This window comes from Aotus nancymaae, unplaced genomic scaffold (assembly GCF_030222135.1).
Source record: "Aotus nancymaae isolate 86718 unplaced genomic scaffold, 86718_ANA_hifiasm-v0.15.2.pri h1tg000029l, whole genome shotgun sequence".
NCBI classification, from domain to species: Eukaryota; Metazoa; Chordata; class Mammalia; order Primates; family Aotidae; genus Aotus; species Aotus nancymaae.
The window spans coordinates 46,234,864-46,260,598 of NW_026988442.1; the positions used below are offsets into that span (position 1 = coordinate 46,234,864).

The 25,735-nt window shown below is 33.2% G+C and overlaps 1 protein-coding gene across 2 annotated transcripts in view; it reads left to right on the forward strand.

Moving 5' to 3' along the window:
• Positions 1 to 25,735, forward strand: part of SCN9A (sodium voltage-gated channel alpha subunit 9) — a 108,530-nt gene that overhangs the window by 37,899 nt on the left and 44,896 nt on the right. For both annotated transcript variants that reach the window (XM_012440613.2, XM_012440614.2), the window contains exons 17-18: positions 16,630 to 16,750; positions 23,521 to 23,675. In XM_012440613.2, the coding sequence (XP_012296036.2) occupies positions 16,630 to 16,750; positions 23,521 to 23,675 (276 nt within the window). The remainder of the gene's footprint in view (positions 1 to 16,629; positions 16,751 to 23,520; positions 23,676 to 25,735) is intronic.

Here is a 25,735-nt window from a genome sequence, read left to right on the forward strand (position 1 = left end):
GGGTTAAACACATTAATACATGTAAAACATTTAGAACCATACTCAAAGTTCTCAAAATATTACTCATTTCATCCTAATTTCTCCCCAAATGGATGTAGTCTCTTCTCATTTTGAACCCCAAACAATTTTATGCCTCTTCCTGGATTCATTAATCTTAAATTTCAATTTCTTGAGAAATTATGGTATGCATCAAATGATACTGTAAATTCATTGAGAACAGGAGCTCTTTAAGAGCTTTTATTGTGCCCTTCTCTCCCACCCTTACCTGTATATTTCTAGTGAGTCAATGTATGTATCAAGCTGTATTTTTATTGTGAAATATAATAACCATAAATATTATCACAAATTATTTTTATGGCATTGCTTCAAAGTCTTAAGATATCATTTAAAAATAATCTTTTCTTTCTCTAACTTATGTTAGAAAGTATTTGACAGGTATTTGCCAAATAGCTTCTATCTCCTTAACTTATTAAGACTCCACCCTCCATGAATTCATAGTGGACTTGGAAAAAATATTATATGGAAGAATAATGACCGATACATATCAGACATATATATGCAAAATGTTCAGGAGACTGAGGTATGAAAACCACTTGAGCCCTGAGGTTGCAGTGAGCAGAGATCACACCACTGTACTCCAGCTTGGGCTACAAAGTGAGACTGTCTCAAAAACAATAAATACATAAAATTAAATTAAAACAAAATGAAATAAAATGCTCTATATTTAATTGAGTGAATAAACAATGAAAATAAATAAATTATAATATAGATTTCTATGTAGCCCAAGACATTTTTTCCAAGACTGCAAAGTAAGGAATAAAATACAGTCATTCCTCCGTATCTGTGGGGGAGTAGTTCCAAGGCTCCCCAAAGAGACTAAATTCTGCAGATGATCAAGTGCATTATATAAAATGGCACAGTGTTTACTATATAACCTACACACATTCTCTCGTATGTACACATTAAATTATCTTCAGATTACTTATAATGTAAATGTAAATCACTAACGCTGTGTAAATATTTGTTTTACTATATTTTTTATTTGTACTATTTTTATTGTTGTTTTTTATATTTATTTTTTCCATTTATTTTCCATCTGTAGTTGGTTGACAACAGATATGGGACCCAGGGATACAGAGGGTCAGCTGTATTTTATTTGTATATTTTAAAATCTTTTACATGGAAGAAGTAATACTCCCAAAAATTTAAAAGTGTGTTCATTTCAGCTTAAAGTTGGAAAATCAGATTCCACATAAACCTTTTAAGGAGGTTTAGTATCATATGGAAAGGGAAACTAACTCAATCACCCATTATTTTCTGCTTTAGAAGATTAAAATTATAAACTTCAATCACCTGGCAGACAGTTGCTCTCAGAATAAAACTGGAACTCTAGGTGTTAAAGCACTTCAGGAGCTAGGCAAAGTCAACCAAAGACTTCTGAAATTATTCCTTAACACTTACAAGGAATTATTTCTCACCTGTTCATTTTACTTTCGTTTAAAGCCAATGACTGACCTTTCATGGATCTCCTTAGCTGCTGACAAAATTCTAATTCTTAGTATGTCGAGTGATAGCATTTTTAAGGAAACCTTATAGAACTTTCCATTTAGCACTTCATTTTCTAACTGAAAAAGCGGGTTCACTAAAATGAAGTGATTTTATTCACAGTTATAAAGCTAGAGTTATATAGTTATGTAGTTATAAAGGCAGAGCCATATCAAGAATCCCCATCTTGTGACTTACAGCTCAATGGCATTTCTACTGCTCTTCTTCTCTCTTTGTCCATTTGAAAGACAAAACAAACATTCCTACTGGACTTAATTTCCACTTTGTGTCCCCTGGGATATAAAGCCATGCAGCTATAGAATTTGTATATCTGTGGCATGCAGATGAAGGTTGTGTTGTCATAATGGTCGGCTATCTTCTATAGTTAGTGATTTTATTTGTATTTTGTAACTGAAATAGTTTATATTAATCCATAAAATTACTCTGCCACTGATTCCATGAGCCTTTCCTAAAGAGTATGAAATTGAGTGCCATATAAACTGAGTTGTCTGAAGACATTTGATGTTAATTTTCTAATATTCCTGATTTTCATTATTTTTTTCTCATTACATAATAGTCATATCTACATGATAAAAGAGTATACATTGTTATTCTATTATAATTCTATGGTATACACAATATAATATACAGGGGTTTGTGGCTATCTTAGAGGTTGTAGTAAAAGATACACAAACTAGTATTTTTAAGTCATTTAGTATAGTGTTTGAATTAGCAAGTCATAAAAAAAGTTTTTATTGTCATTGATTTCAGCATCATTTTTACTTAAGAAGTCAGGTTTTCAGTGCTACTGACTAATCACTCTATTGATTGCTAGCCTTGCTGTGCAGAAGCTAAAAAGCTTCTTCAACAGAGTGAAGAGACAATCTACAGAATGGGAAAATATATTTGTAAACTATGCATCTGATAATGTATGCATCTAAAACATACAAGGAACTCAACTCAACAACAACAGCAACAACAAATAATTCAAAAATGGACAAAAGACCTGAATAGGTATTTCTCAAAAGAAGACATAGAATTGCCAACAGATATATACAAATCTGCTAATATCACTAATCACCAGGGAAATGCAAATCAAACCTATAATGAGGTATTTCCTCACTCTACTTAGAATGGCTACTATCAAAAATCAAAAGATAAGTGTTACAAGGATGTGGAGAAAAGGGAACCCTTACACACTGACTGTGAGAATGTAAATTAGTACCTCCATTATGGAAGGCAATATGGGAGTTCCTCAAAAAATTAAAAATAGAACTTTCATATAATCCAGCAGTACAAATACTAGGTAAATATCAAGATGAAATGAAATCAGTAAGTTAAAGAGATACAGTAAATGTAGAATACTGTACGATGTTTATTGCTGCACTCTTCACAATAGCCAACTTATCATATTAACCTAAATGATCATCAACAGATAAATGCATAAAGAAAATGTAGTACATATGCAAAATGGAATGCTATTCAGCCATAAGAAATAATGAAATGCTGTTATTTGTGGCAACATGAATGAACCTGGAGGATGTTATGTTAAGTGAAATCAGCAAGGCACAGAAAGTCAACTCTCTCACTCATATGTGGAATCTAGAATTTTCATAAAAGTAGATAGTAGAATAGTGGTTATCTGAGGATGGGGAGGCTTGGAGGAGTGAGATATGGGGAAAGACTGGTCAACAGGTACAAAGCTACATTGAGATAGGAAGAATAAGTTCTGGTGTTCTATCGAATATTTGGATGACTAGAATTAACTATAATGCGTCATATATTTAAAAAATAGCTAGCAGTTTGTAAATGGTCTCCTCACAAAGAAATGATAAATGTTTAAAGCTATGGATCTGCTAGTTATCCCATTTGATCATTATATAATGTTTAACATGTACCCCATAAACATGTACAATTATGTGTCAAAAAATAAGTTGTAAAATAAATGATGCTAACTTAATCCGTAGCTTACTTAGGTTCAGGTTTCTGAGATATTTTATTTCATTTATTCTGGGGCTATGGATACATTTCCCCTTTTGCTTGTTTAAGAACCTGCATTTTGAGCAAGGGGAAAAGTAATCACTGACCTTTGATATCTCTCCCTCTTCTCACCACCCAAAACCCTCTCCTTCATGACCTAGCATCCTGGCTTCTAAATATAGTTTATGGAAAGTTTTCAATGTTGTCCTAGTGTAAGTTTTCAGGTAAGCAGATTTCCTTATCCTGACAGACAGTTAAAAATACACTCCAGAATCAAATCAAAATATTTTACAGTAAAACATCTTACCTGAAAATAAACAAAGAGATGAGTTCAAACAAACAATTTAGTCAAATATCTTAAACAATCCTGAGGAAACAAATGGAAATGGAACAATAGCACTTCTCTGAAGATGCAGTGTCAGGATCAGGAAAGACATGCTGTCCTCTCAAAGGTACCTGTGAGAATAATACTCTTTTCACTGTTTCTAAAAATGCAGGCACTGAATTGATGGCTCTTCTCAAAGTCAGCCTTCTCCTGAAGTGCAATGAAGCCCTCCAAGCACACTCCAAACATTAACAACACACTACACAGATTTTTACTATTAGCAGTGAAGTGCCTCCTTGTTATAAACCTTAAAGGAAGCATGTAATGCACCCATTCATCAATAAATATTTATTGCACCCTACTATGCTTTAAGCACTGTGCTAAGAATTCCTGTAGGGGATAAAGATCATGTTCTCACACAGCTGCAATAATTTCATATCTGGATTAACTTGCAAGTTAAAATATAAGGGCTCAGGTTCTAGATATATGAGATTGTGAGCTGATCTAAGGATGTATTAGTTTCTTAGGGCTGTTGTAACAAATTAGCACAAACTTGGTGGCCATATTTATTCTTTTGACAGTTCTGGAGGTAGAAGTTTGATATCAAGGTCTGAGCAAGGCCATGCTTTCTCTAGAGGCTCTACCGGGGATCCTCCCTTGCTGCTTTCTAGCTTTGGTGGTTGCTGGCAATCCTTGCAGCTTGAAGCTGCATCATCCCAATCTCTGGCCCCATACCCACATAGTGTTCTCCCTTTGTGTCTCTGTCTTTTCTTCTTATAAGGACGCTAGTTATATTGAATTTGGACTCATACTAATGACATCATCTTAATTGTATCTGCAAAGACCATATTTCCAAATAAGGTCACATTCAAACATACCAGGGTTAGAACTTCAACATATCTTTTGGAGGAATACAATTCAACCCGTAACAAGGAATTTTGACTTATAAGACTGGATGGGTATTGATGCAATTAAGAATACACTGGTGGAGGAGAAAATTGAGGAGGTAGGAGAGAAGCAGAGTTTAATTTGGTGGCATCATAATTTTGAGCTACTTGCAGTATAGGCAGTGAACTTGACCAGGAGGTATATGGAAACATAAATCTTAAGGAAAGAAGAAAAGTCAGAGTTGTAGATAGGTTGGAATTTTGTATGTCAACTTATATTAATCACAGGATTATGTAGGGAGTCAGTTCCCTGGAAGACCAATAATGAGTGAGAAATCTTTTGTTTGTCTAAGATTTACTGCGGAGTGTTTTCAGGAACGATACCTAACACCTGTAAAAAGTGAGGAATGCAAAATAATTGGGCAGAGAGGTAAGTTTGCAGCAGAGATCTCGGCTGATCCTGTTGGCATCTCTGGTGATGGGATGACCCTTTGGAGTAGTCTAAAAACAAAGCAAGAGAGGTCAGGCCTTTTTTCTCCACACCATTCACTGGATGCAGGCTCTCCCTCTACCCTTTCTGGGTGGGGGGTATAACCTTAGGTGAAGCACCTCCTTTCTGCCATGACAATGCCAAAGAGAAACTCAGATGTGAGTCTTCAGCAGCCAACACTTTTGGCAGCTGGAGGAATGAGAGGCTCGCTGGAAAGCAGGATATGGACAGTGCCTTACAGTGTCTACCACATGATAGAAACACAGACAGCAACTGAGAACAGTGGATCAAATACATTTAAGAGGTGGTTGCACGCGCACGTGCGTGCACACACACACACAGATAAAATGTATACAGTAGCCTCTTTAAGCACATTATATATAATTTTCCTCTTTGTGACCACCTTAGGAAGTAAATATAATTCATCTAATTTGCCGATGACTGGGATTCTAAAAGATTAAGATTCAGTTAGTCATGGATGTGTCTGGGGGTCTTTTTATATTTAAATCCCAAGCTTTAATCATTATACTACATGCCATAGAAAGGCAAGAGAAGGAGTAGGACTATAATTATTTTCTGCTATACCTCTGTAATGTTGTAATTCAGGATGAAATTTTCTGTTGTAATGGTATTGTACATTTGCTGATTCATTAGGATTCTGATAGTGTGCTAATTCACCTTAACGCTGATTGATTAGGTTATAGTCTACCTTGGTAATCATGGTGTGAACTTTATATTTTAAATGTTTAAATTTGTTTCTTCAAAACTATCTTATTCCCTTCTTTATTGAAAAGTAAAACTGATTTTTACTTCTAGAATATATTTCTTTCTCAAGACTACAAAACCCTTCCCTTTCCATTCATTCGATATTAAATGCCTATTTTATGTATTATAGTATTTCATGTGTCTGTATATTTATTTGTATATATATAAATGTGTCTGTTTTTATATATGCAAATTATTGATAAATATAACAAACCCATCCAGACCAAATTCAGATATTTGTGGCTTCTACCTATTCATTCTTCTCTAGTGAAAGCCTTGCTAAGGTAAGTGTTAGGTTCTTAGTGCTACTAATACTTATCCAGCTTTCCTGGCTTGTTGATGAAATTAACAAGTGACTCAGAAACATCACTAAAATCCAGATCATTGCCTTTAAAGCATTTCCTTTGTCATGACTTACTAGGTGATTATAGAAAAGTATTAAATCAATTTGGCATAATTTTTCTACACATCACTTTGCTTCCTTTGAAGCTTTGTTTTCTCTCAGGACAATGTAGTAAGTAGAATTGATTTATTATTATATTATCTTTCACATTAAAGCTATATTAAGGGCTGGGGAGTGCCCTTACCGCCACACCAAGGTACACGTGTTCAGACCCTAATTATTTGAAGAAATCTATTTTACTTAAGGGTACATGGATAATTCCAATATTTTTTTTGTATTATGTTAGTTTGGGCTATTTGTGAGTCAGGACTCTGTTTAATTGCATGCAACAGAGACTTAACTACATCGGCATAACTGGAAAGAGCATTCAATTTTCATATTTTAAAACATCCGGAGATCAGCAGTCTATGTGGCCTCCATGTCCTAGGCTCCATCTTTTTTCCCCTCTGCCAGTCTTCACATGTGCTTTTTCTTCTATCTTAATGCCTATGATTAGAGGCGACTGTTCCACCTACAGCTTTATATCCAATCCCCAGGTAGGAAAGAGAAAGAAATAGAAAGAGGTAATGACTGTCACACTAGCCCAAGGAAAGGCAAAACTTTCCCAGAGATCCTTATCCAACTTTGGCTTCTTCTTGTCGGGAACAGTGGGACATGGCCACCCCTACAAGGTAGCATGGCTGAGGCAGGCCATTTATATTGCTGCCCTGAATAAAATCTGGATTCTTTTAGTAAGATACATTGGAAGATATTAACAAGGTCAGACATGCTTCTCCAGTATTTTTACTGCTACTAATTATTATTCCTTTATGAAAATGTCAAAATATTTGAAGTATGATAATTTCCTATTTTAAGAGATGCAGTTACTAGGAATTTGGGATAATATGCATTGATTGTAATGGCATACTTTGAAACATATTGGATACAATTACCAAGAAATTAAAGTTAATTTTTATTTATTAAATTAGAAAAATATATAAAAAGAAGAATATGCCAAGTTAAATAAAAAATTAAATATTCAACCATTTTTAATCTACAAAAACTAGAAATTTCATGTGGTTCAACATAATATAAAGGCATAAGTAAAACATAAACTTTATTCGACCTGTATAATCTTATTTCTTAATTACATAAATACTATGTTAGTGAACACAGATATTTTACTCATTTCTTGTATTTGTACATAGTAGAGAACACATTAAAATTTTCTATCACTATCTGCCCAGAATTATAATAGGCATAGAGTATTTCTCTCCTAAATTACGCTCATGAAATATTTTTGGGCCCCTATAAATATAGAGTCCCCCAAAAGTCACACTAAGAACTTCATGTACTTCAAAGTAAAGGGCGATTGATCATTGACAACAAGAAGTTTACAGTCTAATAGCTCACACCTTAGATAAATATACAAAAAAACATAACACAGAACAAAGCAAAGCACATTTTGTAATAGGACACTAAACCACTCCATTAAGAGTGTATTGAGTAAGAAACTATATCAGGCTGAATTCACATGAAAGGAGGTGGAACTTAAGCCAGACCTTAAAGTATGGAGAGAATTTTCCTGGGCAGATATGGTGCAGAAGGAAATCTCAGGCAGAGGAACAAGCATTCATATTGTTCACCTGATTCACTCATTCATTCATCTATTCACCCATTCATCTATTCAGTATTCAGTTTACAAAGTCATCATCTTTGGAGAAACTTGAATATGCTTATTATTATGAAATGTGGTCATTTTATTGACTTGATAAAAACGTTTCAATATTTGGAGTTCTCAAAGTTAAATATTTAATGTACTTTTACTATATGGTGGTTTTAATTACATTGTTATCAGAACTTTCTTTCCTCAGATTTTTTTAATCAAAGTTTTTTTCTTAATTTAGATTTAGGTTCTGCCCATTACTACTCATTATTTCTATTACTTCAGAAAATATAATATTTTGGAAGTGTATTTGACTTTCAAAGATCTAGGGATTTGTTACAGCTATGCTATTGGGTAAAATTGGCATTTCATTCTATTTTTTATTCATATATATATACATATATATTTTAAAGCACTCTTGTAGAATTATACTTAGGCCACTTCTTTTTTTCAGGTTGTTTCCAAAGAATTTGAAAAATCTTTCCATCTTCATTGGATTTGTTTACATGCCTAAAAACAATGAAATATTTGTCTGACATATTCAAATCAATGTGTCATATTCTTTACATTTTGATAAATTTGGAAACATCACTTTCCTGCAATGCTGTTTAAAATGTCAAAATTAAATAAAGCCAATCAAGAAATTCTAATTTTAGAATATGCTTTTTAAAACATACATACTCTTACTCCCACCTCATCCCTATACTGAGAATTATTTATATTTAAATGTTGCTTGTATTGAAGGAAAAATAGAACGCAAAACACTGTATTAGCAGATTATAGTATTTGAATTCAATTCCTATGTAATAGAATTATGTAACTGTTTAATTGATTGTTTTTAAGTTTCTGTTGAATGACATTTAATCTTAGTACTGTGATTCAGATATATTGCTTAACATTGAGTATATAGCATGTACTTTCAAATATGTTACTAATTTCTACTTACAGGCATATGACTTTAAACATTTTATAAAACAGTTGACTAAACTGTTTCATCGTGCTGCATTTCTAAAATTCAGTACCTAACCTTTTTACTTCTCACAGGGGTAAAATCAAACTGGATCAATCAAGGATGCAGCTCTGTGCTTTTAACCAGGCAGAGACATATGTCACCACTTTTACACAGGTTACCTGAAAAAATCATACATATTTTTTTTCAATGTCTTGCATGCTGTTCAGCTACAAAATCTTTCTGCCTGACCCATTGCAAGAAAGTAGAAACATATACAGTTGTTCAATAGACAAAGTGACATCACAGCCTGTCACCAGGGCAGTTCTATTATTTTTTGTGATTCTTTTGATGATTTCTTTCATATATCCTTCATGTGCTTAAGTTATTTCAAGTGCATGATCTATAGATTTTTATTGGATGATTAGAAAAGTAAAATGTGGAATGTAACAGTATCCGTTGAAGCAACATTTAATTTGAAAACCTCTATCAACTTCCCTTCCTAATTTAATCTACATAAAAATATAGAGAGATGTATATCACATTAAATTATCACATTTAAATTAAGTAGATCAAAACTCTAAATAAAATTATGGAACAAATGTTTCTGGCATAAATATAAAATCTCAGAGCAGGAAAGGATCATTGTAGTTCTAACTGTGTATTTATGGATAAGCAAATTGAGACTCATGCTTTCTTAGTTCACATCTAGAAAGTTGGGGGTCAGAGCCAAAGTGCCCTGCTTCTGATATAAACTTTGAGTACATTTTGAAATGATTTTAAGCACTGTTCATTATGGAACTTTATTTTTTTAAATCAACTCAGTTATTAACATTTGGTTTTATTTGCTCATATTTGAAATACATCAGTTAAAAATTGGTAGGCCTTGCCTATGAATGCATAAGTGATAAGTGTTCAAAAAAAATTAATAATGCTTAATTTTATTTCAGAAGTAATATTATTCATTGATGAGAAAATGTTCCTTATTATATACATAATCAGAGCGGCCTCTAGAAACTAGGAGTTTTTGATAGAGCATATTATGAAGTGAACATTAAACCTGTCAATAACACAGAGAATCCTTTTACTGAAATTAGATACAGATGAATATGTATTGCCTAATTATTTCTAAAATGTATTAAAAAGATATACTAAGATATATTTTCTCTTAATTTTAGCATACCTGTTGAATGATTGAAATTTAATAGTTCTGGAGTGAGGACAGGAATCTCTGTCAATAAGAATCTTGACTCTTTTTTATAATTTAGTTCTTATTTTGAATTTCCTTGTTACTGTTGAGATGTTTGTATTATTGTTATCTATTGTGCAATGATGAAAGCAAAATTTTATCCTGAAATTGACACACCCTAGGGATAATATTGCTAACTATTTGAAATTAAAAAGTTAGTTATTTTAGTGTTCCAGTTTATTTGAAAATAATTTTAAAGGTGGCCTAAGTAAAAGCTTTTTTTCTATATCAAATTTGGTGGGGATTTAGAGGCAATATTCTCCCAGAAAACTATTTTATTCCATAATGTGGTGAATTTTCTTCAACTAGAGCCTAAATAAGGATGCATATACATTCAATATTATCCATGTACGTATAGATAAAACACATAATTTTGAGAAAACTATTTCCAGAAATATATGTATAAACATATGTATATATATGTTTTGAATTCATAAATTAGTATTACATTTTTACCAAGCTATTAGAAAAGATAACATATATTTTAATGAATGGCCATCCTCTTGATCAAGTAAAAACTGAATATTCAGTTAAGGATGACTTGAAATATGGCACTTTAGCAAAAGCTGCCTACATAAGAGATAGAATTATTACATCCATGTAAAATTTATATTTACGTTATATTTTCAGTGTTACAAATCCACAGGTTTAAAAACTAGTAATTATTCCATTCATTAAAATTCACATTTCCTTGCCCTCCTTCATTGTGGGTAGTATTAGTGGGTAACAGAAATGATTCAGATAATTAGGTAGTTTACTTTGTGTTTGTTATTTTTGTTTTAAAATTATAGGCAATATTTACAAAGCTTGAGTCTGAGTATCCACATTTTGCCTTTGTGTTTGCTAAGGTTCCAATCCTGGTTTACCTTGTTGCATTTTTTTAAGCTGGCATGAATAGAAGAAGTGTTTAAATGTTTGCTTCTAAAGATTTTAAAACACTTCTGACTTGATCCACTGTATTCCAGCTGCTTTCTCTGCAAATAGTATAGCAGATCTGTGATAGAGCACAGAGAGAACCCTTGAATATCAATGGTCGCTTTACATTCCAAGCCCTTACTAGTAAGTGCTTCTGTTTTTTTTCATTAGAAAGTTGCTTCAAGATGATACTATAGGACCTGGATGAGAAATCTGCAGCCAGTCCAGCCTTTTTATGTGACCAAGTGTTGTTGCTTTTGTATGATTTTTTAAATATTCATATCTTATCATTTAGTCACGTAAGTTTTCATATTATTGAATGAAAAGTGCCCTGTGTAGAAGGTTCTGAGAAAAAGAAGAGCTCTCCGTGAAATTATTGGTTTTATTTTGAATTTCTCTGGTGGTAGCTGAGATTTGACCTCATTATTTCACCAACAGGATACTATATATCATGTTGACCTTGTGATGAAACTGTGTGTTTCGTGCTGAATGGGTAGCTATTCCTCCTAGAGCCTACACAATATTTATCTGCTAGCAATAAACAAAGAAAACTAGGAAAGAAAAAATCTGTTTTCTTGCCTTTTTTTTAAAAAAAAAAAAAAGAGCTATAGTTTTAGTTGCCCATAATTAGAACGTGACCCCAGAATTTATTGCAACTAGTTAATAAACTATTTTCTGCTAAATTAGTGGAAGTAACATTAAAATTTAGATAATAGAAAATGCAGATAAAATTGAAACTAATTTTAAAATGTCTTTCCTGCTTCTGCCATAACTTTTCTTCTCTTTTATACCCATCTCCTCCTTTTGAGTGAGTTTTCCACTGATCAGTAATATCTGGAGTATTTTTAAATTGTTTTTATTTTTATCTTGAAATTCCTGATCTTTAGTGAAATATTTTTTAACTTGAGGCATTACCTTTTAAAAAGAAACTTGAGAAATTTTATGACAAACAAAAGATTGCAGAGACCTCAAGGGGCCCAGAAATCTAAGTCATGTTAAGAAAAATTTATATTTATTGATATTTTTAATTGAATGAGTTATTATAATATTTTCATTAATTTTAAGCAATGTTTTCTTTAATTTTTTATTAAAAAAAAGAAATGTCATTACACTCAAGATGAAAAGCACAAATGGTAATATTAATGACCTCCAATTTTAAAAGCTGTATCAGAAGATAATGTTTGCATTTCTTCAGAAGGAAAAAAAAACCCTAAATGATTGCAAGAGAGTAGAAAGCTTAATTTGGTTCTATACCAGAAAATAGTATTTAAACATCTAGCCATCCTGTAACATAATGGGAACCTTGGAAAACACTGGACTGTTATGCCACATAGTAACTATGTGTGGAATTCTTCTCAAAGTATCCTTTGATCCTTTAACTGAACTTTACTATTTTACCCCTTAGTGATTCAAGAACACAATTACAATATCGACTATAAAATTAGGCAGTTAATTGAAAAGATGGATAATAATAACTCGAAACTAATTTTAAAATGTCTTTCCTGCTTGTTAACAGATAATGGAGCTTAGTTTACCACTAATGGCTTCCATACCCATCTCCTTTTGACTTGCTTCTCTCAACCTTCTTACTGTCCTTTGTGTGTCTTCATTTTAAGGCTCAGGTGAAATAACTATTCTAGGCTCTGCTCCTTAAAGAACATCTTTGTTGTATGAAGCAAACCGTTTATAGTATGTACTTTAAATGTAACATTTGTGGGTTCTTTTCATCATCAACCATCCTCTTTAAGGTTTCTGTTGAGTTCTGTGTTTTGTACAGTGCAGCTATGTTTGATAGTTTTCCTCTTTTGAATGTTAGATTATCAAGTCATTAGCCATTCCAACTTCACACTTCTTGAAACAATAAATAACCGATTAGCATTAACCACGTCCATAATAGCATGAAATAGGCTTACATCATTAATGCCTATCTTAGGAAATGCCAGTGATAAATTTCTAAGTGAACTTAGGACATGTTCTCATATGATACCTATATTTAACATAATTTCTACTCATGCAGTATAGTAACATAGCTTCAAGCCAATCAAAAGGAAAACCATGAATAATAACAGCTTTTAATTTGAACATATTTTCAGTAATTGAAATGAGCATCTTAAATAGCTACATAAGTTTACAATCAAGATAAGGATTGTTTCATGGCTATAGTGTTGTATGGATGCACACTGAAAAATATGGAAAGATATGCCAAACTCTCTCGCTTTCTCTGTCTCTCTGTCTCCCCGCCTCACCCGCCTTTGGTTACTTCAAGGGAGTTGTATGAAGGAGATACTGGAGGGAACTTTTATTTTGCACTGTAGACACTATTATACATTTAAAATGTTTGAATCAACTATATTACTTTCAGTGTCTTCTTAAAATATGAAAGTGATATAGTTGATTCATACACTGTAAATATATGATAGTATTTAGGAGGCACTTAGAGTCAAAATCATATTATTCAACAAAAAGGCCGGAATGCTAATTATGGTACACTTCTGATTCCTAATACTATTGACTCCACCTTCTTGATTCTATACTCACACTTATTTTTATTCTGTTTAAAAGGCAGGAATGCTAATTATGGTACACTTCTGATTCCTAATACTATTGACTCCACCTTCTTGATTCTATACTCACACTTATTTTTATTCTGTTTAGAAGTAGATGCAAATGATAAAAAAAAAGGTATTTCTCTTTTTATTAGAAATCAAATCCATGTGAAAATTACAGAAGGTCCTATTTAGAATAGCAAAGAAAGTTTTTCATACCAAAGTATGTATTTTACTTCTCTTAATATAGTATAGTTATTCTTTCATTTCCAAAATTACATGGAAAACTGAACCACAGATGATTGAATTTAAAGAAATGAAAATAATATTGAAATTAATCATATAAAACAATACAAACAACTGATATGATCTTTCCTGTATGGTAAAAAATTCCAAATACTTAAATATGGTGATGCCTACTGTGAGAATTCAATATATTTCACCACAAGAAAAAAACACTTTATTATAGATATCAACCTTTCTATATAAAGGCATTCTCTTAGAAGTCTGCTAAAGAAGCTTATACTCTAGCAAGTATAGATTTCAAAGGCTGAATTGATTAGAACTGTCTATATTGCTAGAGCACATATATAAATATTTAATTTTATATACAGTACTAAAATAGTTACTGTTTGATTACTTAATGCATTCCCAAAAAACACTAAATTTATAAAAATCTATTAGCTGTAATAATTTGGCTGTAGACACAAATTAATTAATTATAATTCATGTTAAATATTTTGATTTCTGTCCCATTAAGCAATAATATTGAATAAGTTTATTTTACATTGCAAAATTCTGAGCCAAGCTGAAATCAATTGACAAAAGAAAGAAAAAAACCTGCATATGAAAAAAAAAGATTTTAATGGCAAGATACACTACATAAATTCACCTCAATTTCTACTTGTTCATAACCTAGTTTGGCATAAGTCTTTGTTAATGGTCTCTTAAACAGTGAGAAAACCAATTATTGATGCTGAAAATGCTTTCATGAATTTAGCCTAAGTCAGAATTCTGCAAATAAGAATCATTTTATTTAAAAGTTGTTACCAGCTCAGAGAAAACCATTATAAACATTTCCTATTGTTAATAATGTGTGTAATAGCAGGAGTGTGCTTTCTGTTCTTTCTGTGAGCAATTCCTCCACTGCTTTACCTCAAAACTCATGCCAACAATTTCTTTTTCAGAATTGAAGGGCTTAGTTGCAACTTCACAAAATCACAGGGCCTTGTCTTTCAGTTCCCTGGTGACAGTTCATGTGCAGCTGAGAGGTCAAGAATTGAAGCCATTAAAACTGTAGTCTTCCAAATATGGCACTTTGGTTTTTGTCGTAATTGGCACAAAACACATATTAGTAGTTATAAGTTTCTCCAACATCATTTCCTGGATTAATCTGTATTTTAAAACTTATTATATATATTGTAAAATTTATTCTATAGTTTATATTTTAAAATCTATTCCATAGTTTTATAGAATATTATAATTAATTTCTTTCATTCCTTTAGGCCACCACAGATTAGAGGAGTTCACTTAATAGGGTGTTCATAATTCTTTACTCCAGTTATAAAAAAGACTTTGTCTGCTTACATTATTCCTTATGTATGATACTTAATCAATGCCATTTTTATGATATATACTAGGTGATAATAATAGCATTGAGAATTTAGTGTGGTACCCATCAAGAATACTTCTAGCTTCCAAGTCAATCTCTAAAAATGAAACCTTTAGATTGGGCCTATGATATTAATACAAATTCATAGATTGAGAATCAATTTATCTGAAATAAGTATTTTATTATTTTTAGCACTTGCACTTGCTTGAATTACTTTAAAAAAAGATAAAATTGTAATTTAATAAGAATCTCGTGTTGTAGTAACTAGTATCTTTCGATATTCACAAGTCATCTAGCAAATGAGAATGAAAAATTAACTCTTCCACTGATATGTTGCTTTACTCCTTTATAAAACAATATTTGGGAAATTTGACAGAGTTGTGCTACAATTGCTGTATGTATTTTTTGTAAAGATTTCTTCATGTGTGTATATGTGTAAACATCATGGTTACTCATAAAGTTCTGGGTGGGAAAAACTTATTTGTGTTATGATCAGTTATATGATCATAATGACAATGAATTCATTACTCCATGCGTAAGTCTGCCATGTTTAATTTTCTTCAATCTTTGTTTCAGAGTTTGCATGTCGTGCTTACTTTAGTAGCCACTCTGTTGACATTATAAATAATACTGTTTGATCTTTTCTACTATATGCTAAAATGTTATGTACAAAACGGGTGGTGTTGGTATGTCATTGGCATTTTAATTCCAAACGGTATTTGATTTTTTGGTCTTGATCAAATAGCTTCTATCTATGTCATCCTGCAACACATATTTAAATCCAAGAGAAAATAAAAAATACATTTGGACTTTATCTTGCAGTCATCGTTGAAAAAAATTTTTAACTATCAACAAACTTTTTTTGCCAACTATTTGAACTGAGCTTCCAATTATCAGGCATTAGTAATTTGACACTTGTATAGTATTGTAAATAAGGTATAGGTTGTCCTCAAATAATTACTGTCAGTGTCCATAAATATATATTAAAAATTTTTTAAAATAATAAGATGTGGCCAATGCTTTCCAAAGTCACAGTTAACATCAAAATATTACCTCATATAATTTTGGCCACATACTTGTTAGTATAATAAACATAATAAAGTTTACTACTTTACAGGATGGTGTAGATAGAAAGATCAAGTATAGATACATTTAAGGTTGTTTGACCTCAATATGTGTTTATACATATTTATGGCCATCATATAATTAATCTATTTTATAATACTTTGCATGACTATGATTATTAAATAAGACTTAAATGCTGGATTTGAATGAACTCTAAATGAACTACCTGGTGGGGTGGTGAATTCCTTTCTAGAGATTAAACCGATCAAGCTCCTCAGAGTGCAGCACAGTTGATAACCCTTTGCCTGGAGAAGGAGAAGAAGCAGAGGCTGAACCTGTGAATTCTGATGAGCCAGAGGCCTGTTTTACAGATGGTAAGACAAAAACTGAAACCTTGGTTAGCGTCCCTTTATTAGTGTTTTGGGTTTTGTTTTAATTACCAGTGGTTGTTGGTAAGTCAGAAGACTCCATTCCATGCTTACTCAGCTATAGTGTAACGATTAAGGGCAAGTCCCTAGAGCTCTCTAAGCTTCAGTTTCCACATCTGTGGTACTTGACTAACAATAATTTTCTGTCACTGTATGTTATACTGTGAGCACGCTACTACTTCTTATTTTAGAGCCTTAATTCATATTCCAGGCTCCATGGAACCATTAGAATACAAGTTAATGAAAGAGATTGCACTTTTGTTCTTTTAATCAAAAATGGAATCTACTCACTAACTCTCAGAAAACTGTTTGATACTGTTGACCACAGTCTCTCTCAAAATTCTTCCTTTACTTGGTTTCAAAGCTTTGTTCTTTTACTTGACTTAGAGTTCTGAGTTCCTCTCTTAATTTCTTTAATGAGTATTTTTTCTGCACATACCATAAATAATGATTTCTCTCTACATTTTAAATCTTCAGTTATTTTTCTTTATTCTGAAGCTCCAAGGTGTCTCATGCATGCCTGTGGCTTGAAAAACCATTTCTGTGCTATTTACTCTTAACAGCAATGTCTTTACCCCTGACCTCACTCTTGAGTCCCAGATCTACTTACAGTTCCCCATTGGCCATCATCATCTGTTGTCATTAAAACATTCCAAGTCTAATAACATTTATTTGAAAAAATAAATTAAAAAACAAAAACTTTAATAGTATGGTTTACAGCTTCCTCCAGTCTTTATTAGTAACATCATGATCTATCTTACCTCTCAAGCTAAAGACTTTGAGAGAGCCATTTAGTCTTCCTTACTAGTCACAAGTTCATCAGGAGCTCTGGGGATAGGGCCCAAGCCCTCAAGAGGATTGTGATGCACACTAAAATGTGAGAATCTTTGGCCTATAGGATAAAGTCTGAAGTCCTTAACTTGACATGTAAAGTTCTTTACATTTGGCCTTAGTCTCTTGTTTTTTAACAGTACCTCCTTCTATTCCTTTTTGCTTTCTGATATACTGAATTTCTTACTACTCCTGGAATTTGCCAGGTATAATGCAGTATTGTATGAAAAAGTATTGTATCATCTAGGTAAATCACAAGCCTAGAATAGGGCTGCAATTTAATACAATAATACAAAGTCCAAACTTTGGAGCCTGATAAACATACGTTCTAAATGGCATACTTACTAACCGCCTGTGAGAACGTGTGTACATTTTAAAATCTTGTTCTTCAGATATCTTATCTGTAAAATGGGGATAACAGCATCCAATAAGATAATGCTTATAAACTTACTAGCACAGTGACTGTCTTCCTTCTTCTACTTTCCTTATTCTTCAGGGATTCTGTTAACAATCTTATACAGAAGCTATGATAGAATAGATGCTAATGTTTTATCTAGTCATGGGCTTACCCTCAGCATTAGTATTTTTTGAAAAATCATAGACTTGCTTTCAGCTTCCAAGATTTTCTCAGGTCTCTTACAACGCTCATGCATTAAGCAAAATGATTGGAAACTGAAGACATCTGCAAACTACAACGAATGCACGGATTTTCTTTAAATACACATTAAATACCATTTTATGTAAGGAGCAAAGGAGTATGGCATCCAGTCAATATAAATTTTGTGCTTGCTAAATTAGTGCTGTAAGTAAATGCAGAGTTTCCATTAAGAGTGTTCATGTTACAGGGATTTAAGAATTCCATCAACATGTATGGCCTGTTCCTCAAGAAATTGATTAGCAGTATATAGACTTAAATTTGTACTGATGCTACCAAGAGTTTTCCTATTCATTTTATCAATGGCCATAACTTAAAATTCTTGAATAACAAGAAAGAAGTTGGGCTTGTAAAACAACTTAAAGTTTGAGACAAAAAATGACTTCAAGAAACTTAAACTCTTGCATAAAGTATTAATACTATGCTATTTCAGGCTGTAGGTGCTATTTAACTAAGATATAACAAAAAGTCTTTTTAATCCTATAAATGAAATACTTCTGTAATTACTTTGAGCTTATTTATTACTTCCAAATTGAGGCCAGTATAGAAGAAATATTATGGAAATACATTTTCCAATGAACCTTGGCTTGGACCATCGAAGTTTACTGAGGGAGCATATGTCTCTGAGTGACATCCCTTTCATGTACTCCAGTAGGGACTTCATACAGTCTCTGGATCTGTTGGGTTAAGAGGCTTAGCCTAATAAATTCAACAGAGCAGTCAATTTGCTCAACCTTTCAACCATGTATTCACATAAGCATTCTTTATTCCAATAAACAAATAATTGTTAAATACCTGTGGGCCAGGTCCAGTTCTTGGCACTGGAAGGAGATAGAGCTCTGAACAAAACAATGCCCCGTGCTGAAGAAACATATCAAGATGTAGCAGTCCGATAAGTGAAAAGTGCTAGGGAGAAGGTACGAGGAAACGAGGAATACCGAGAGCAAGGGGGAAGAACTTACTAGCATATAAATATAGTGGTCAAAGAAAGCCTGTCTATAAAGGTGACTTTTTGTGTGTGTGACCTATAGAAAATTGAAGGGGGCCATGCAAATACGTGGAGGAGAAGTATTTTAGGCAGAGTAATGAAGGCACATATTACCCTGAGGTGAGGACATGCATACATTTGGGGAAAACCAAGGGGCCAATATAGATGGAGAATAATGAGAGATGGGAAGAGTATTAAAAGTTAAGGTCAGAGGCCTGGTGCAGTGGCCCACACCTGTAATCCCAGGACTTTGGGAGGCTGACGTGGGCAGTCACTTAAGGCCAGGAGTTTAGGAGCAGTCTAGTCAACATAGCAAAACCCCATCTTTACTAAAAATGCAAAAAAAAAAAAAAAAAAAAAAAAAAAAACTATTAGTTGGACATAGTTCTACATCGCTATATCCCTATAATCTGAGCTACTTGGAAGGCTGAGACACAAGAATTACCTGAACCTGGGAAGTAGAGGTTGCAGTGAGCCGAAATTGAACCACTGCAGTCCAGCATTGGTGACAGAGTGTGACTGTGTCTCCAACAAACAAACAAACATATAAATAAAACAAATGCCATTATTTTTAAAAAGCATAGGTCAGAGATTTAGTAGAGGCCAGATGATGAGACCTTTGAAGAACATTGTAAGGATCTGATTCTAAAATCTCACAATGTGCAATCCTAGAGTGGAAAGGCAAATAGCAATGGCAGAAGCTGGAAGATTTCTAGGAGTTTCTGCATAAATCCAGGTGAGAGGTGATGGAAGCTTAGAGTATTATGGTAGTTTTGGTATAGAAAAACAGTGTGACGTTCTGAGTATATTTTGAAGTTAGAGCTAAAGGGATATGTTGATGGATGGGACATGGGGTGCCAAAAAACTGGAAATGCATAGTTTCCACATAAAGACTAAGAAGTATAGCCTTGTCAGAGTGAAAAATCATGAACATGTTTACTTATAAGTTGGTAACTGGTCTACAAGAGCTGAGCTAGAATCAATGCCAGTTCAGAGAAATGTTTCACCTCCAGAGATCTCTGTTACCTGAAAGGTAACAGAAAAATTGAAGTATGAAAAGCAATTAAATCCGAGTGGCATTCCTTCACTGAAGACACATGTTAAAATGATTTTGTTGTTCATTGCCTCACATTTGTTGATCCATTTCAGCTTCATAACTATCACTTTACTAATATATTTTGTTGATTGAATCTAGTCCTCTTATTCACCTTTTCTTCTCGCTTATATGCCAGGCTGTTCCTTAGTTCTGTGTCTATTACTCTGTACTTCAAGACTTCATACTCCTTCCTTAGATCTTGCCCTGTTCTTTACTATCCTTAGTTCTATATGTCTTGGCAACCTGTATAATCATGAACATGATATGACTCTTTGAGTCTATGTGGTTTTATATTATGCTGCTTTTAGATTATCTGATTAGTAAATTACCTAAACAGAATTAGAGTTAGAGAAGGATACTGCTTTTTTTCTTAATATAATGTGTTTGTCTTTTAACCTGGTAGGAGATGCCAACTCATCTTCCCTCCAAACTGTTCTGTATTCATGCACTTCCTATAAAAAACTAATAATTTATTCTAACTTTAATAACACAATAAGCAACTCCTTGTGACATTGTTTTCTTTTGGAAAGATAATGTTAACAAATATTTGTTTAAATTGCTTTAGACAGTAAGAAATGGTAAAAAAAACTTGTTTTTGTAATCAATTTTTACATGAATTATATTGATCATCCTATTATAGTTTTTAATGGATAGTCTGTCTTTGAAGTGGTCAATGATTTCTTTTTTCTTCTCTTTCTTTCCTTTTTTTTTTTTGAGATCATTGGTTTAACATGATGAAACTCTGCATAGACTTTATGTAATGCATCATGAGAGCATATTAGTGAAACTACCCAAAAGAAATAGCATTTACTCACTGGGACCCATTAAAATGTTTTAAAGTTTCTCTGTTATGTTTACATTCAACTAATAGTCCTTTTAAAGAGAAAGTGTGATAACATTGCTAACCAGCTTGGTTGAAAATCTCTTGGGGTATACCTCTGCACAAAAACCAGACAGGCGGTCGAGCACTCTTACCTCAAAATAAGAAGGAGAAACTCTCTGAGGTGTGATAAACCCTGAGGGCAACATTTATGAAACTTCATCTTAGATTGAAAGTTTACTCACTTTTCTAATTAGGAATTTTAGTGTTTTTATTTCCTCAATCATAAGACTAATGTTTCCCTTTAATTTTAAGACTGACAAAAGAAAATCCCAGAGAGTAAAATATTCTTAACCAAAGGGATAACTTTCTTATCCAATAATTTATACCTGAGGAAGACATATTCTTTCTTGCATGTGATCGCTGTTTTTAAGTTTAAGATAAATTCTAAAGCAGTAAGTTAATATAAAAAAATTCATATCATTTTTTCTTTCTCTGGTTGAACAAGATTAATTCAGAGTTAATTTTGACCCTACCCTTTTATTCTGTCTTTATATCATTCTATTGAATGTTCTCTCTTAACCAAATGCATTTAGATAATAAGATACTTATTTAAGTATAAGGATGATAAATAATTTCAGATCTGAGATCATGTTCACTGTAAGTAACATTGGATAATTGAAGCTATGTGTATATATTCCATTCACTCTGTTTTTTTTTTTTTTTTCTTTTTCAGCCAATCCTTATGTAAAATCTAGAATTCCCAGAGATGTGACCTTTCAAATTATGGCTGACTGCTTAGAAGATAATAGCACTCTTTTCAGGGAATTAAGTCTTTTAAAAAACAACTACAAACAACCTATTAAGCTGTGTATAGAACTAGGATGAGTACCATCAGCACAAAGGGCGAGCGTTACAGACTCAGTTTGAGGTTTCTGGGAACTTAGAATCTTCCAGAGAGAAAGGACAGGAACACATAAAATATACATAATAACAAAAACACGAGAGATGTTGTTTGGGGGAGAGGAAAATACCTTGTTTGCTGTATTTCTATAGAGCTGGAAATTAAAGTGCTAGAAAATAACCTCATATTAACTGGATCAATGCACTAATTTGAATTCAGAAACATGAAAGGATCCATTACAAAACATTATCTACCAGGTGCATCTTGTCAAGAGGATTCTAGTGTTGTTGCTTTAGAACATACAACTTATGGTATCTGAAGTTGTTACTTGAAAGGCTCAATACTTGTTAATGAATTATATTGTTTTACAGAAAAGGAAATTAATCTCTTACAAGTATCTAAAATTCAAACTTCTGAAACATGTATCAAAAAAGTGCTGCCCATTCTTGCTTTCCTACCTCCTACCTTCATCTAAAATCAGGTTTTCATCTAAAATTTTATGAGGAGGAATTCATTGTAGTTACTTTCTAAAGAGTCTTTCTTTACTTCAAAGTAATTCTAATTGCTTTAATCAACTTTAAATTGATTTGCATTGAATTTTTCAACTTTTCAATCATCTTCTTTCTGGGCCTCTTGTGTTCATAGCTCTGTTTATCACTGCTTGTGAAACTTTTTACTCTTTGGTTCCTCTTTTACTGCATCCTCTTGGTTCTTCTTGTTCATCTCTCATTTTATCTCCTTTAAAGTTTTCTCCTCTACCTGTCCTGGTGGTGGGCAGGTAAATGTTTTCATAAACTGGTTCTCCAAGGAAAATAAAGCGTGCAGACTTACATCATTTATTAGAAACTTTATTGATATTAAGGATATATGGTACACAATTTACATTAAAATATTCCAACTTTTATATTGTACATTCTGTATATCAAATTGTTTCTCACAGAATGCTTTTTCTGAATGTTGCCAAACTTTTGCATTTACAGGCAACCTATTATTGCAGCTAATAAACAAGTATAGTTTTAACATGAAGTTTGCTTGGTATTTATGTTAATAAGTGAAATAAAAGTGAAATAAAGAAGCTAGATGTCAGAACTTCACTCATTCATCAGTGATGTAAGCAATACTGTGCAAATCAGAAAACAGAATTTGAATAATGAAAGGATTTTTTTAAATGTTTGTGCTATTCAGTGTAATGGCTCCAAACACAATATACCTTTGCTGTTGGTTTTATTGCATTAAGAAAACATCACAGAAAGGAGATGAAGGAAAGCAGCATCCAAATTAAATCTATCTAAAACTGCAAATATAGGTGTTAAAATTATTTGGTTGAGGGAGTATCACAGAGAACAGTTTCCATTAAATAATGTATTAAAGTTTTTACTTATTCTGAATAATAAGATTTAACATGCATGTCTTTCTTGCCAGGTTGTGTACGAAGGTTCTCATGCTGTCAAGTTAACATAGAGTCAGGGAAAGGAAAAATCTGGTGGAACATCAGGAAAACCTGCTACAAGATTGTTGAACACAGTTGGTTTGAGAGCTTCATTGTCCTCATGATCCTGCTCAGCAGTGGTGCCCTGGTAAATGATCTGACACCTAAGTCAATATATTGATTAAGTCAATATTCTTTAAAATGAGCAAAAAGATCAAAATATCATGGCAAGTTGTTTTACCTCGAATTAATCCCTATGATTAGTGCCAAGGAAGGACAAAATTTTACTTGAGCTTTGTAAATAGTTACTGAGCACTCCTATATGCCAGGCATTATCCTTGCTGCCCTAAATGCTATTGTCCAAAGGACCACCCAGATGCCTATAATAGAAAAAAGAGTTTTACTGGCAATATCAGTTTGCAAAACAGGGAGAGAGTCTCTGGCATAAACTGAAAGCACTTTCTCTGTAGAACAAAGAGAGAAAGTTAGAGGTTTTATTTAAAAGGGAAAATGTTATGTATTGCTCTTTGAGAAAGTTCATTGGCCCTACTAAGAATTTGGGGAGCTGGCAAGCTTCAATTGGTGAGCAACGGTGGTGGGCAACATTAGTCCTAGAGCGCAACAAGTTTCCTCAGAAGCTATAGATAAAACTAATTTCAAGTTATAGCAAGAAGTTTCAACAGTCAGTTTTACAGAGAATGAAAATTCTTGGAGTAATGTTTTGTACCCTGAGAGCTATTCCCCCTGCCTTCTTGACTTTTAGTCGAGTATGACATGAATGACCCAATTTGTATGATCAACTTTCACAATGCAAAGATAAATGAGATCCAGGTACTATTTATTGTCAAAGAGCTAAGAGCAGTGGAGAAGAGAAGAATGCAAATGACTAACTGTAGAACTGGGATATGTTTATAAGCAAATTATGTATGTGATAAAGTTCTGTAGCAAGGAGAACAATTGTCTGCTTGCAATTTCAGAAACATAAATGCTGATTTTCAGGGTCTAGAAAGACGAATACGAATTTTCTAGCTAGGCAAGGCAGGCTGAGGGGAACAAGTATACAACAGTAAGGAGGCATAAAACAGCATCAGGTATTCAGGAAATTAGAAGTTGCTGAACTGTAGTGAGTATGGTGGGAAGAAGAACAAGTCCAGGTGGCCAGAGACACTGTGAGAAAGATAAGCAGGGTCAGCTTGTGAAGCATCTTGTGTGTTACAAAGAAGGAAAACAGATGGTAGTTTTAGGGTAAAAGTAGGACGAGTTTCTTGTTTTTGTACATATACAAGCAGCTTTCATGAGAGTTGAAAGAGATCTGGTAGAATTACAAGCTTCCCGAACCTTTTTCTTAATTGTCATTTTCCCTGCTGACACTGACAGAGATTAACCACTAGAAGCCATTAGGAGCCCAGATCCAGCTAGATGTACCACTGGAAGTTTCATTACACTAAAAACAGAATACCCAAGAACTTTATAACTTGCCTCATAGACAGTCTTTATAAGTTTGGGATTTGATTTTACTGTAGTTGTAGGCTAATAGGTTGACCTGTTACTGTTTCATGGATGCTGGCAGAAGATATGAGGTGCTTGGGTCAGAGATAAGGGACTTTATTACTCATGCATGGAAAGTAGCATGAGTTTCAACTTGTTTCTGTTGGTTCCCCTTTTACCCAGGTCTCATGGGGCATAATATGAGCCTGAATGAGTGTGTACACACATAGTGGGTTGATGTCACAGTTGAGGAACACTGAGCTTAGGGAACCCATTCTTTTATATCAAGCAACCCTGCTCCTTGTCCCCAAGACCATACCTCATGTCTCAAGGTCACTCATTACAAATGCAACCCTGAGGATCACCTAGGTAAGGAGTAGGCAGAGCCTGGCATTCTTGGCACACTCAACAACCTGCAGGGACCCACTGTGGCTTGCCTCTCCTAACAGGTCTCATCTCTCAGAAACAGACAATGTGATCAGAAAAACTCTATTTTCCTTATCTGGAGTCATCCAAGTAGAAATCTTGATAGTATCTACCATATATTGTATTTCTAATAACTAAGGAAGTTTATCCAATGCTGAGTCACATATGTGACTGAGAATTTCAGAGAGATTACCAAAATATTAAAAAAAGTTTAGAGTTACTCCTTGTTCAAAGTGTCTAAAAAGGAGGAAGACATTTTGGAGAGGACATTCTGAAAACTGGATTTTAAATAAA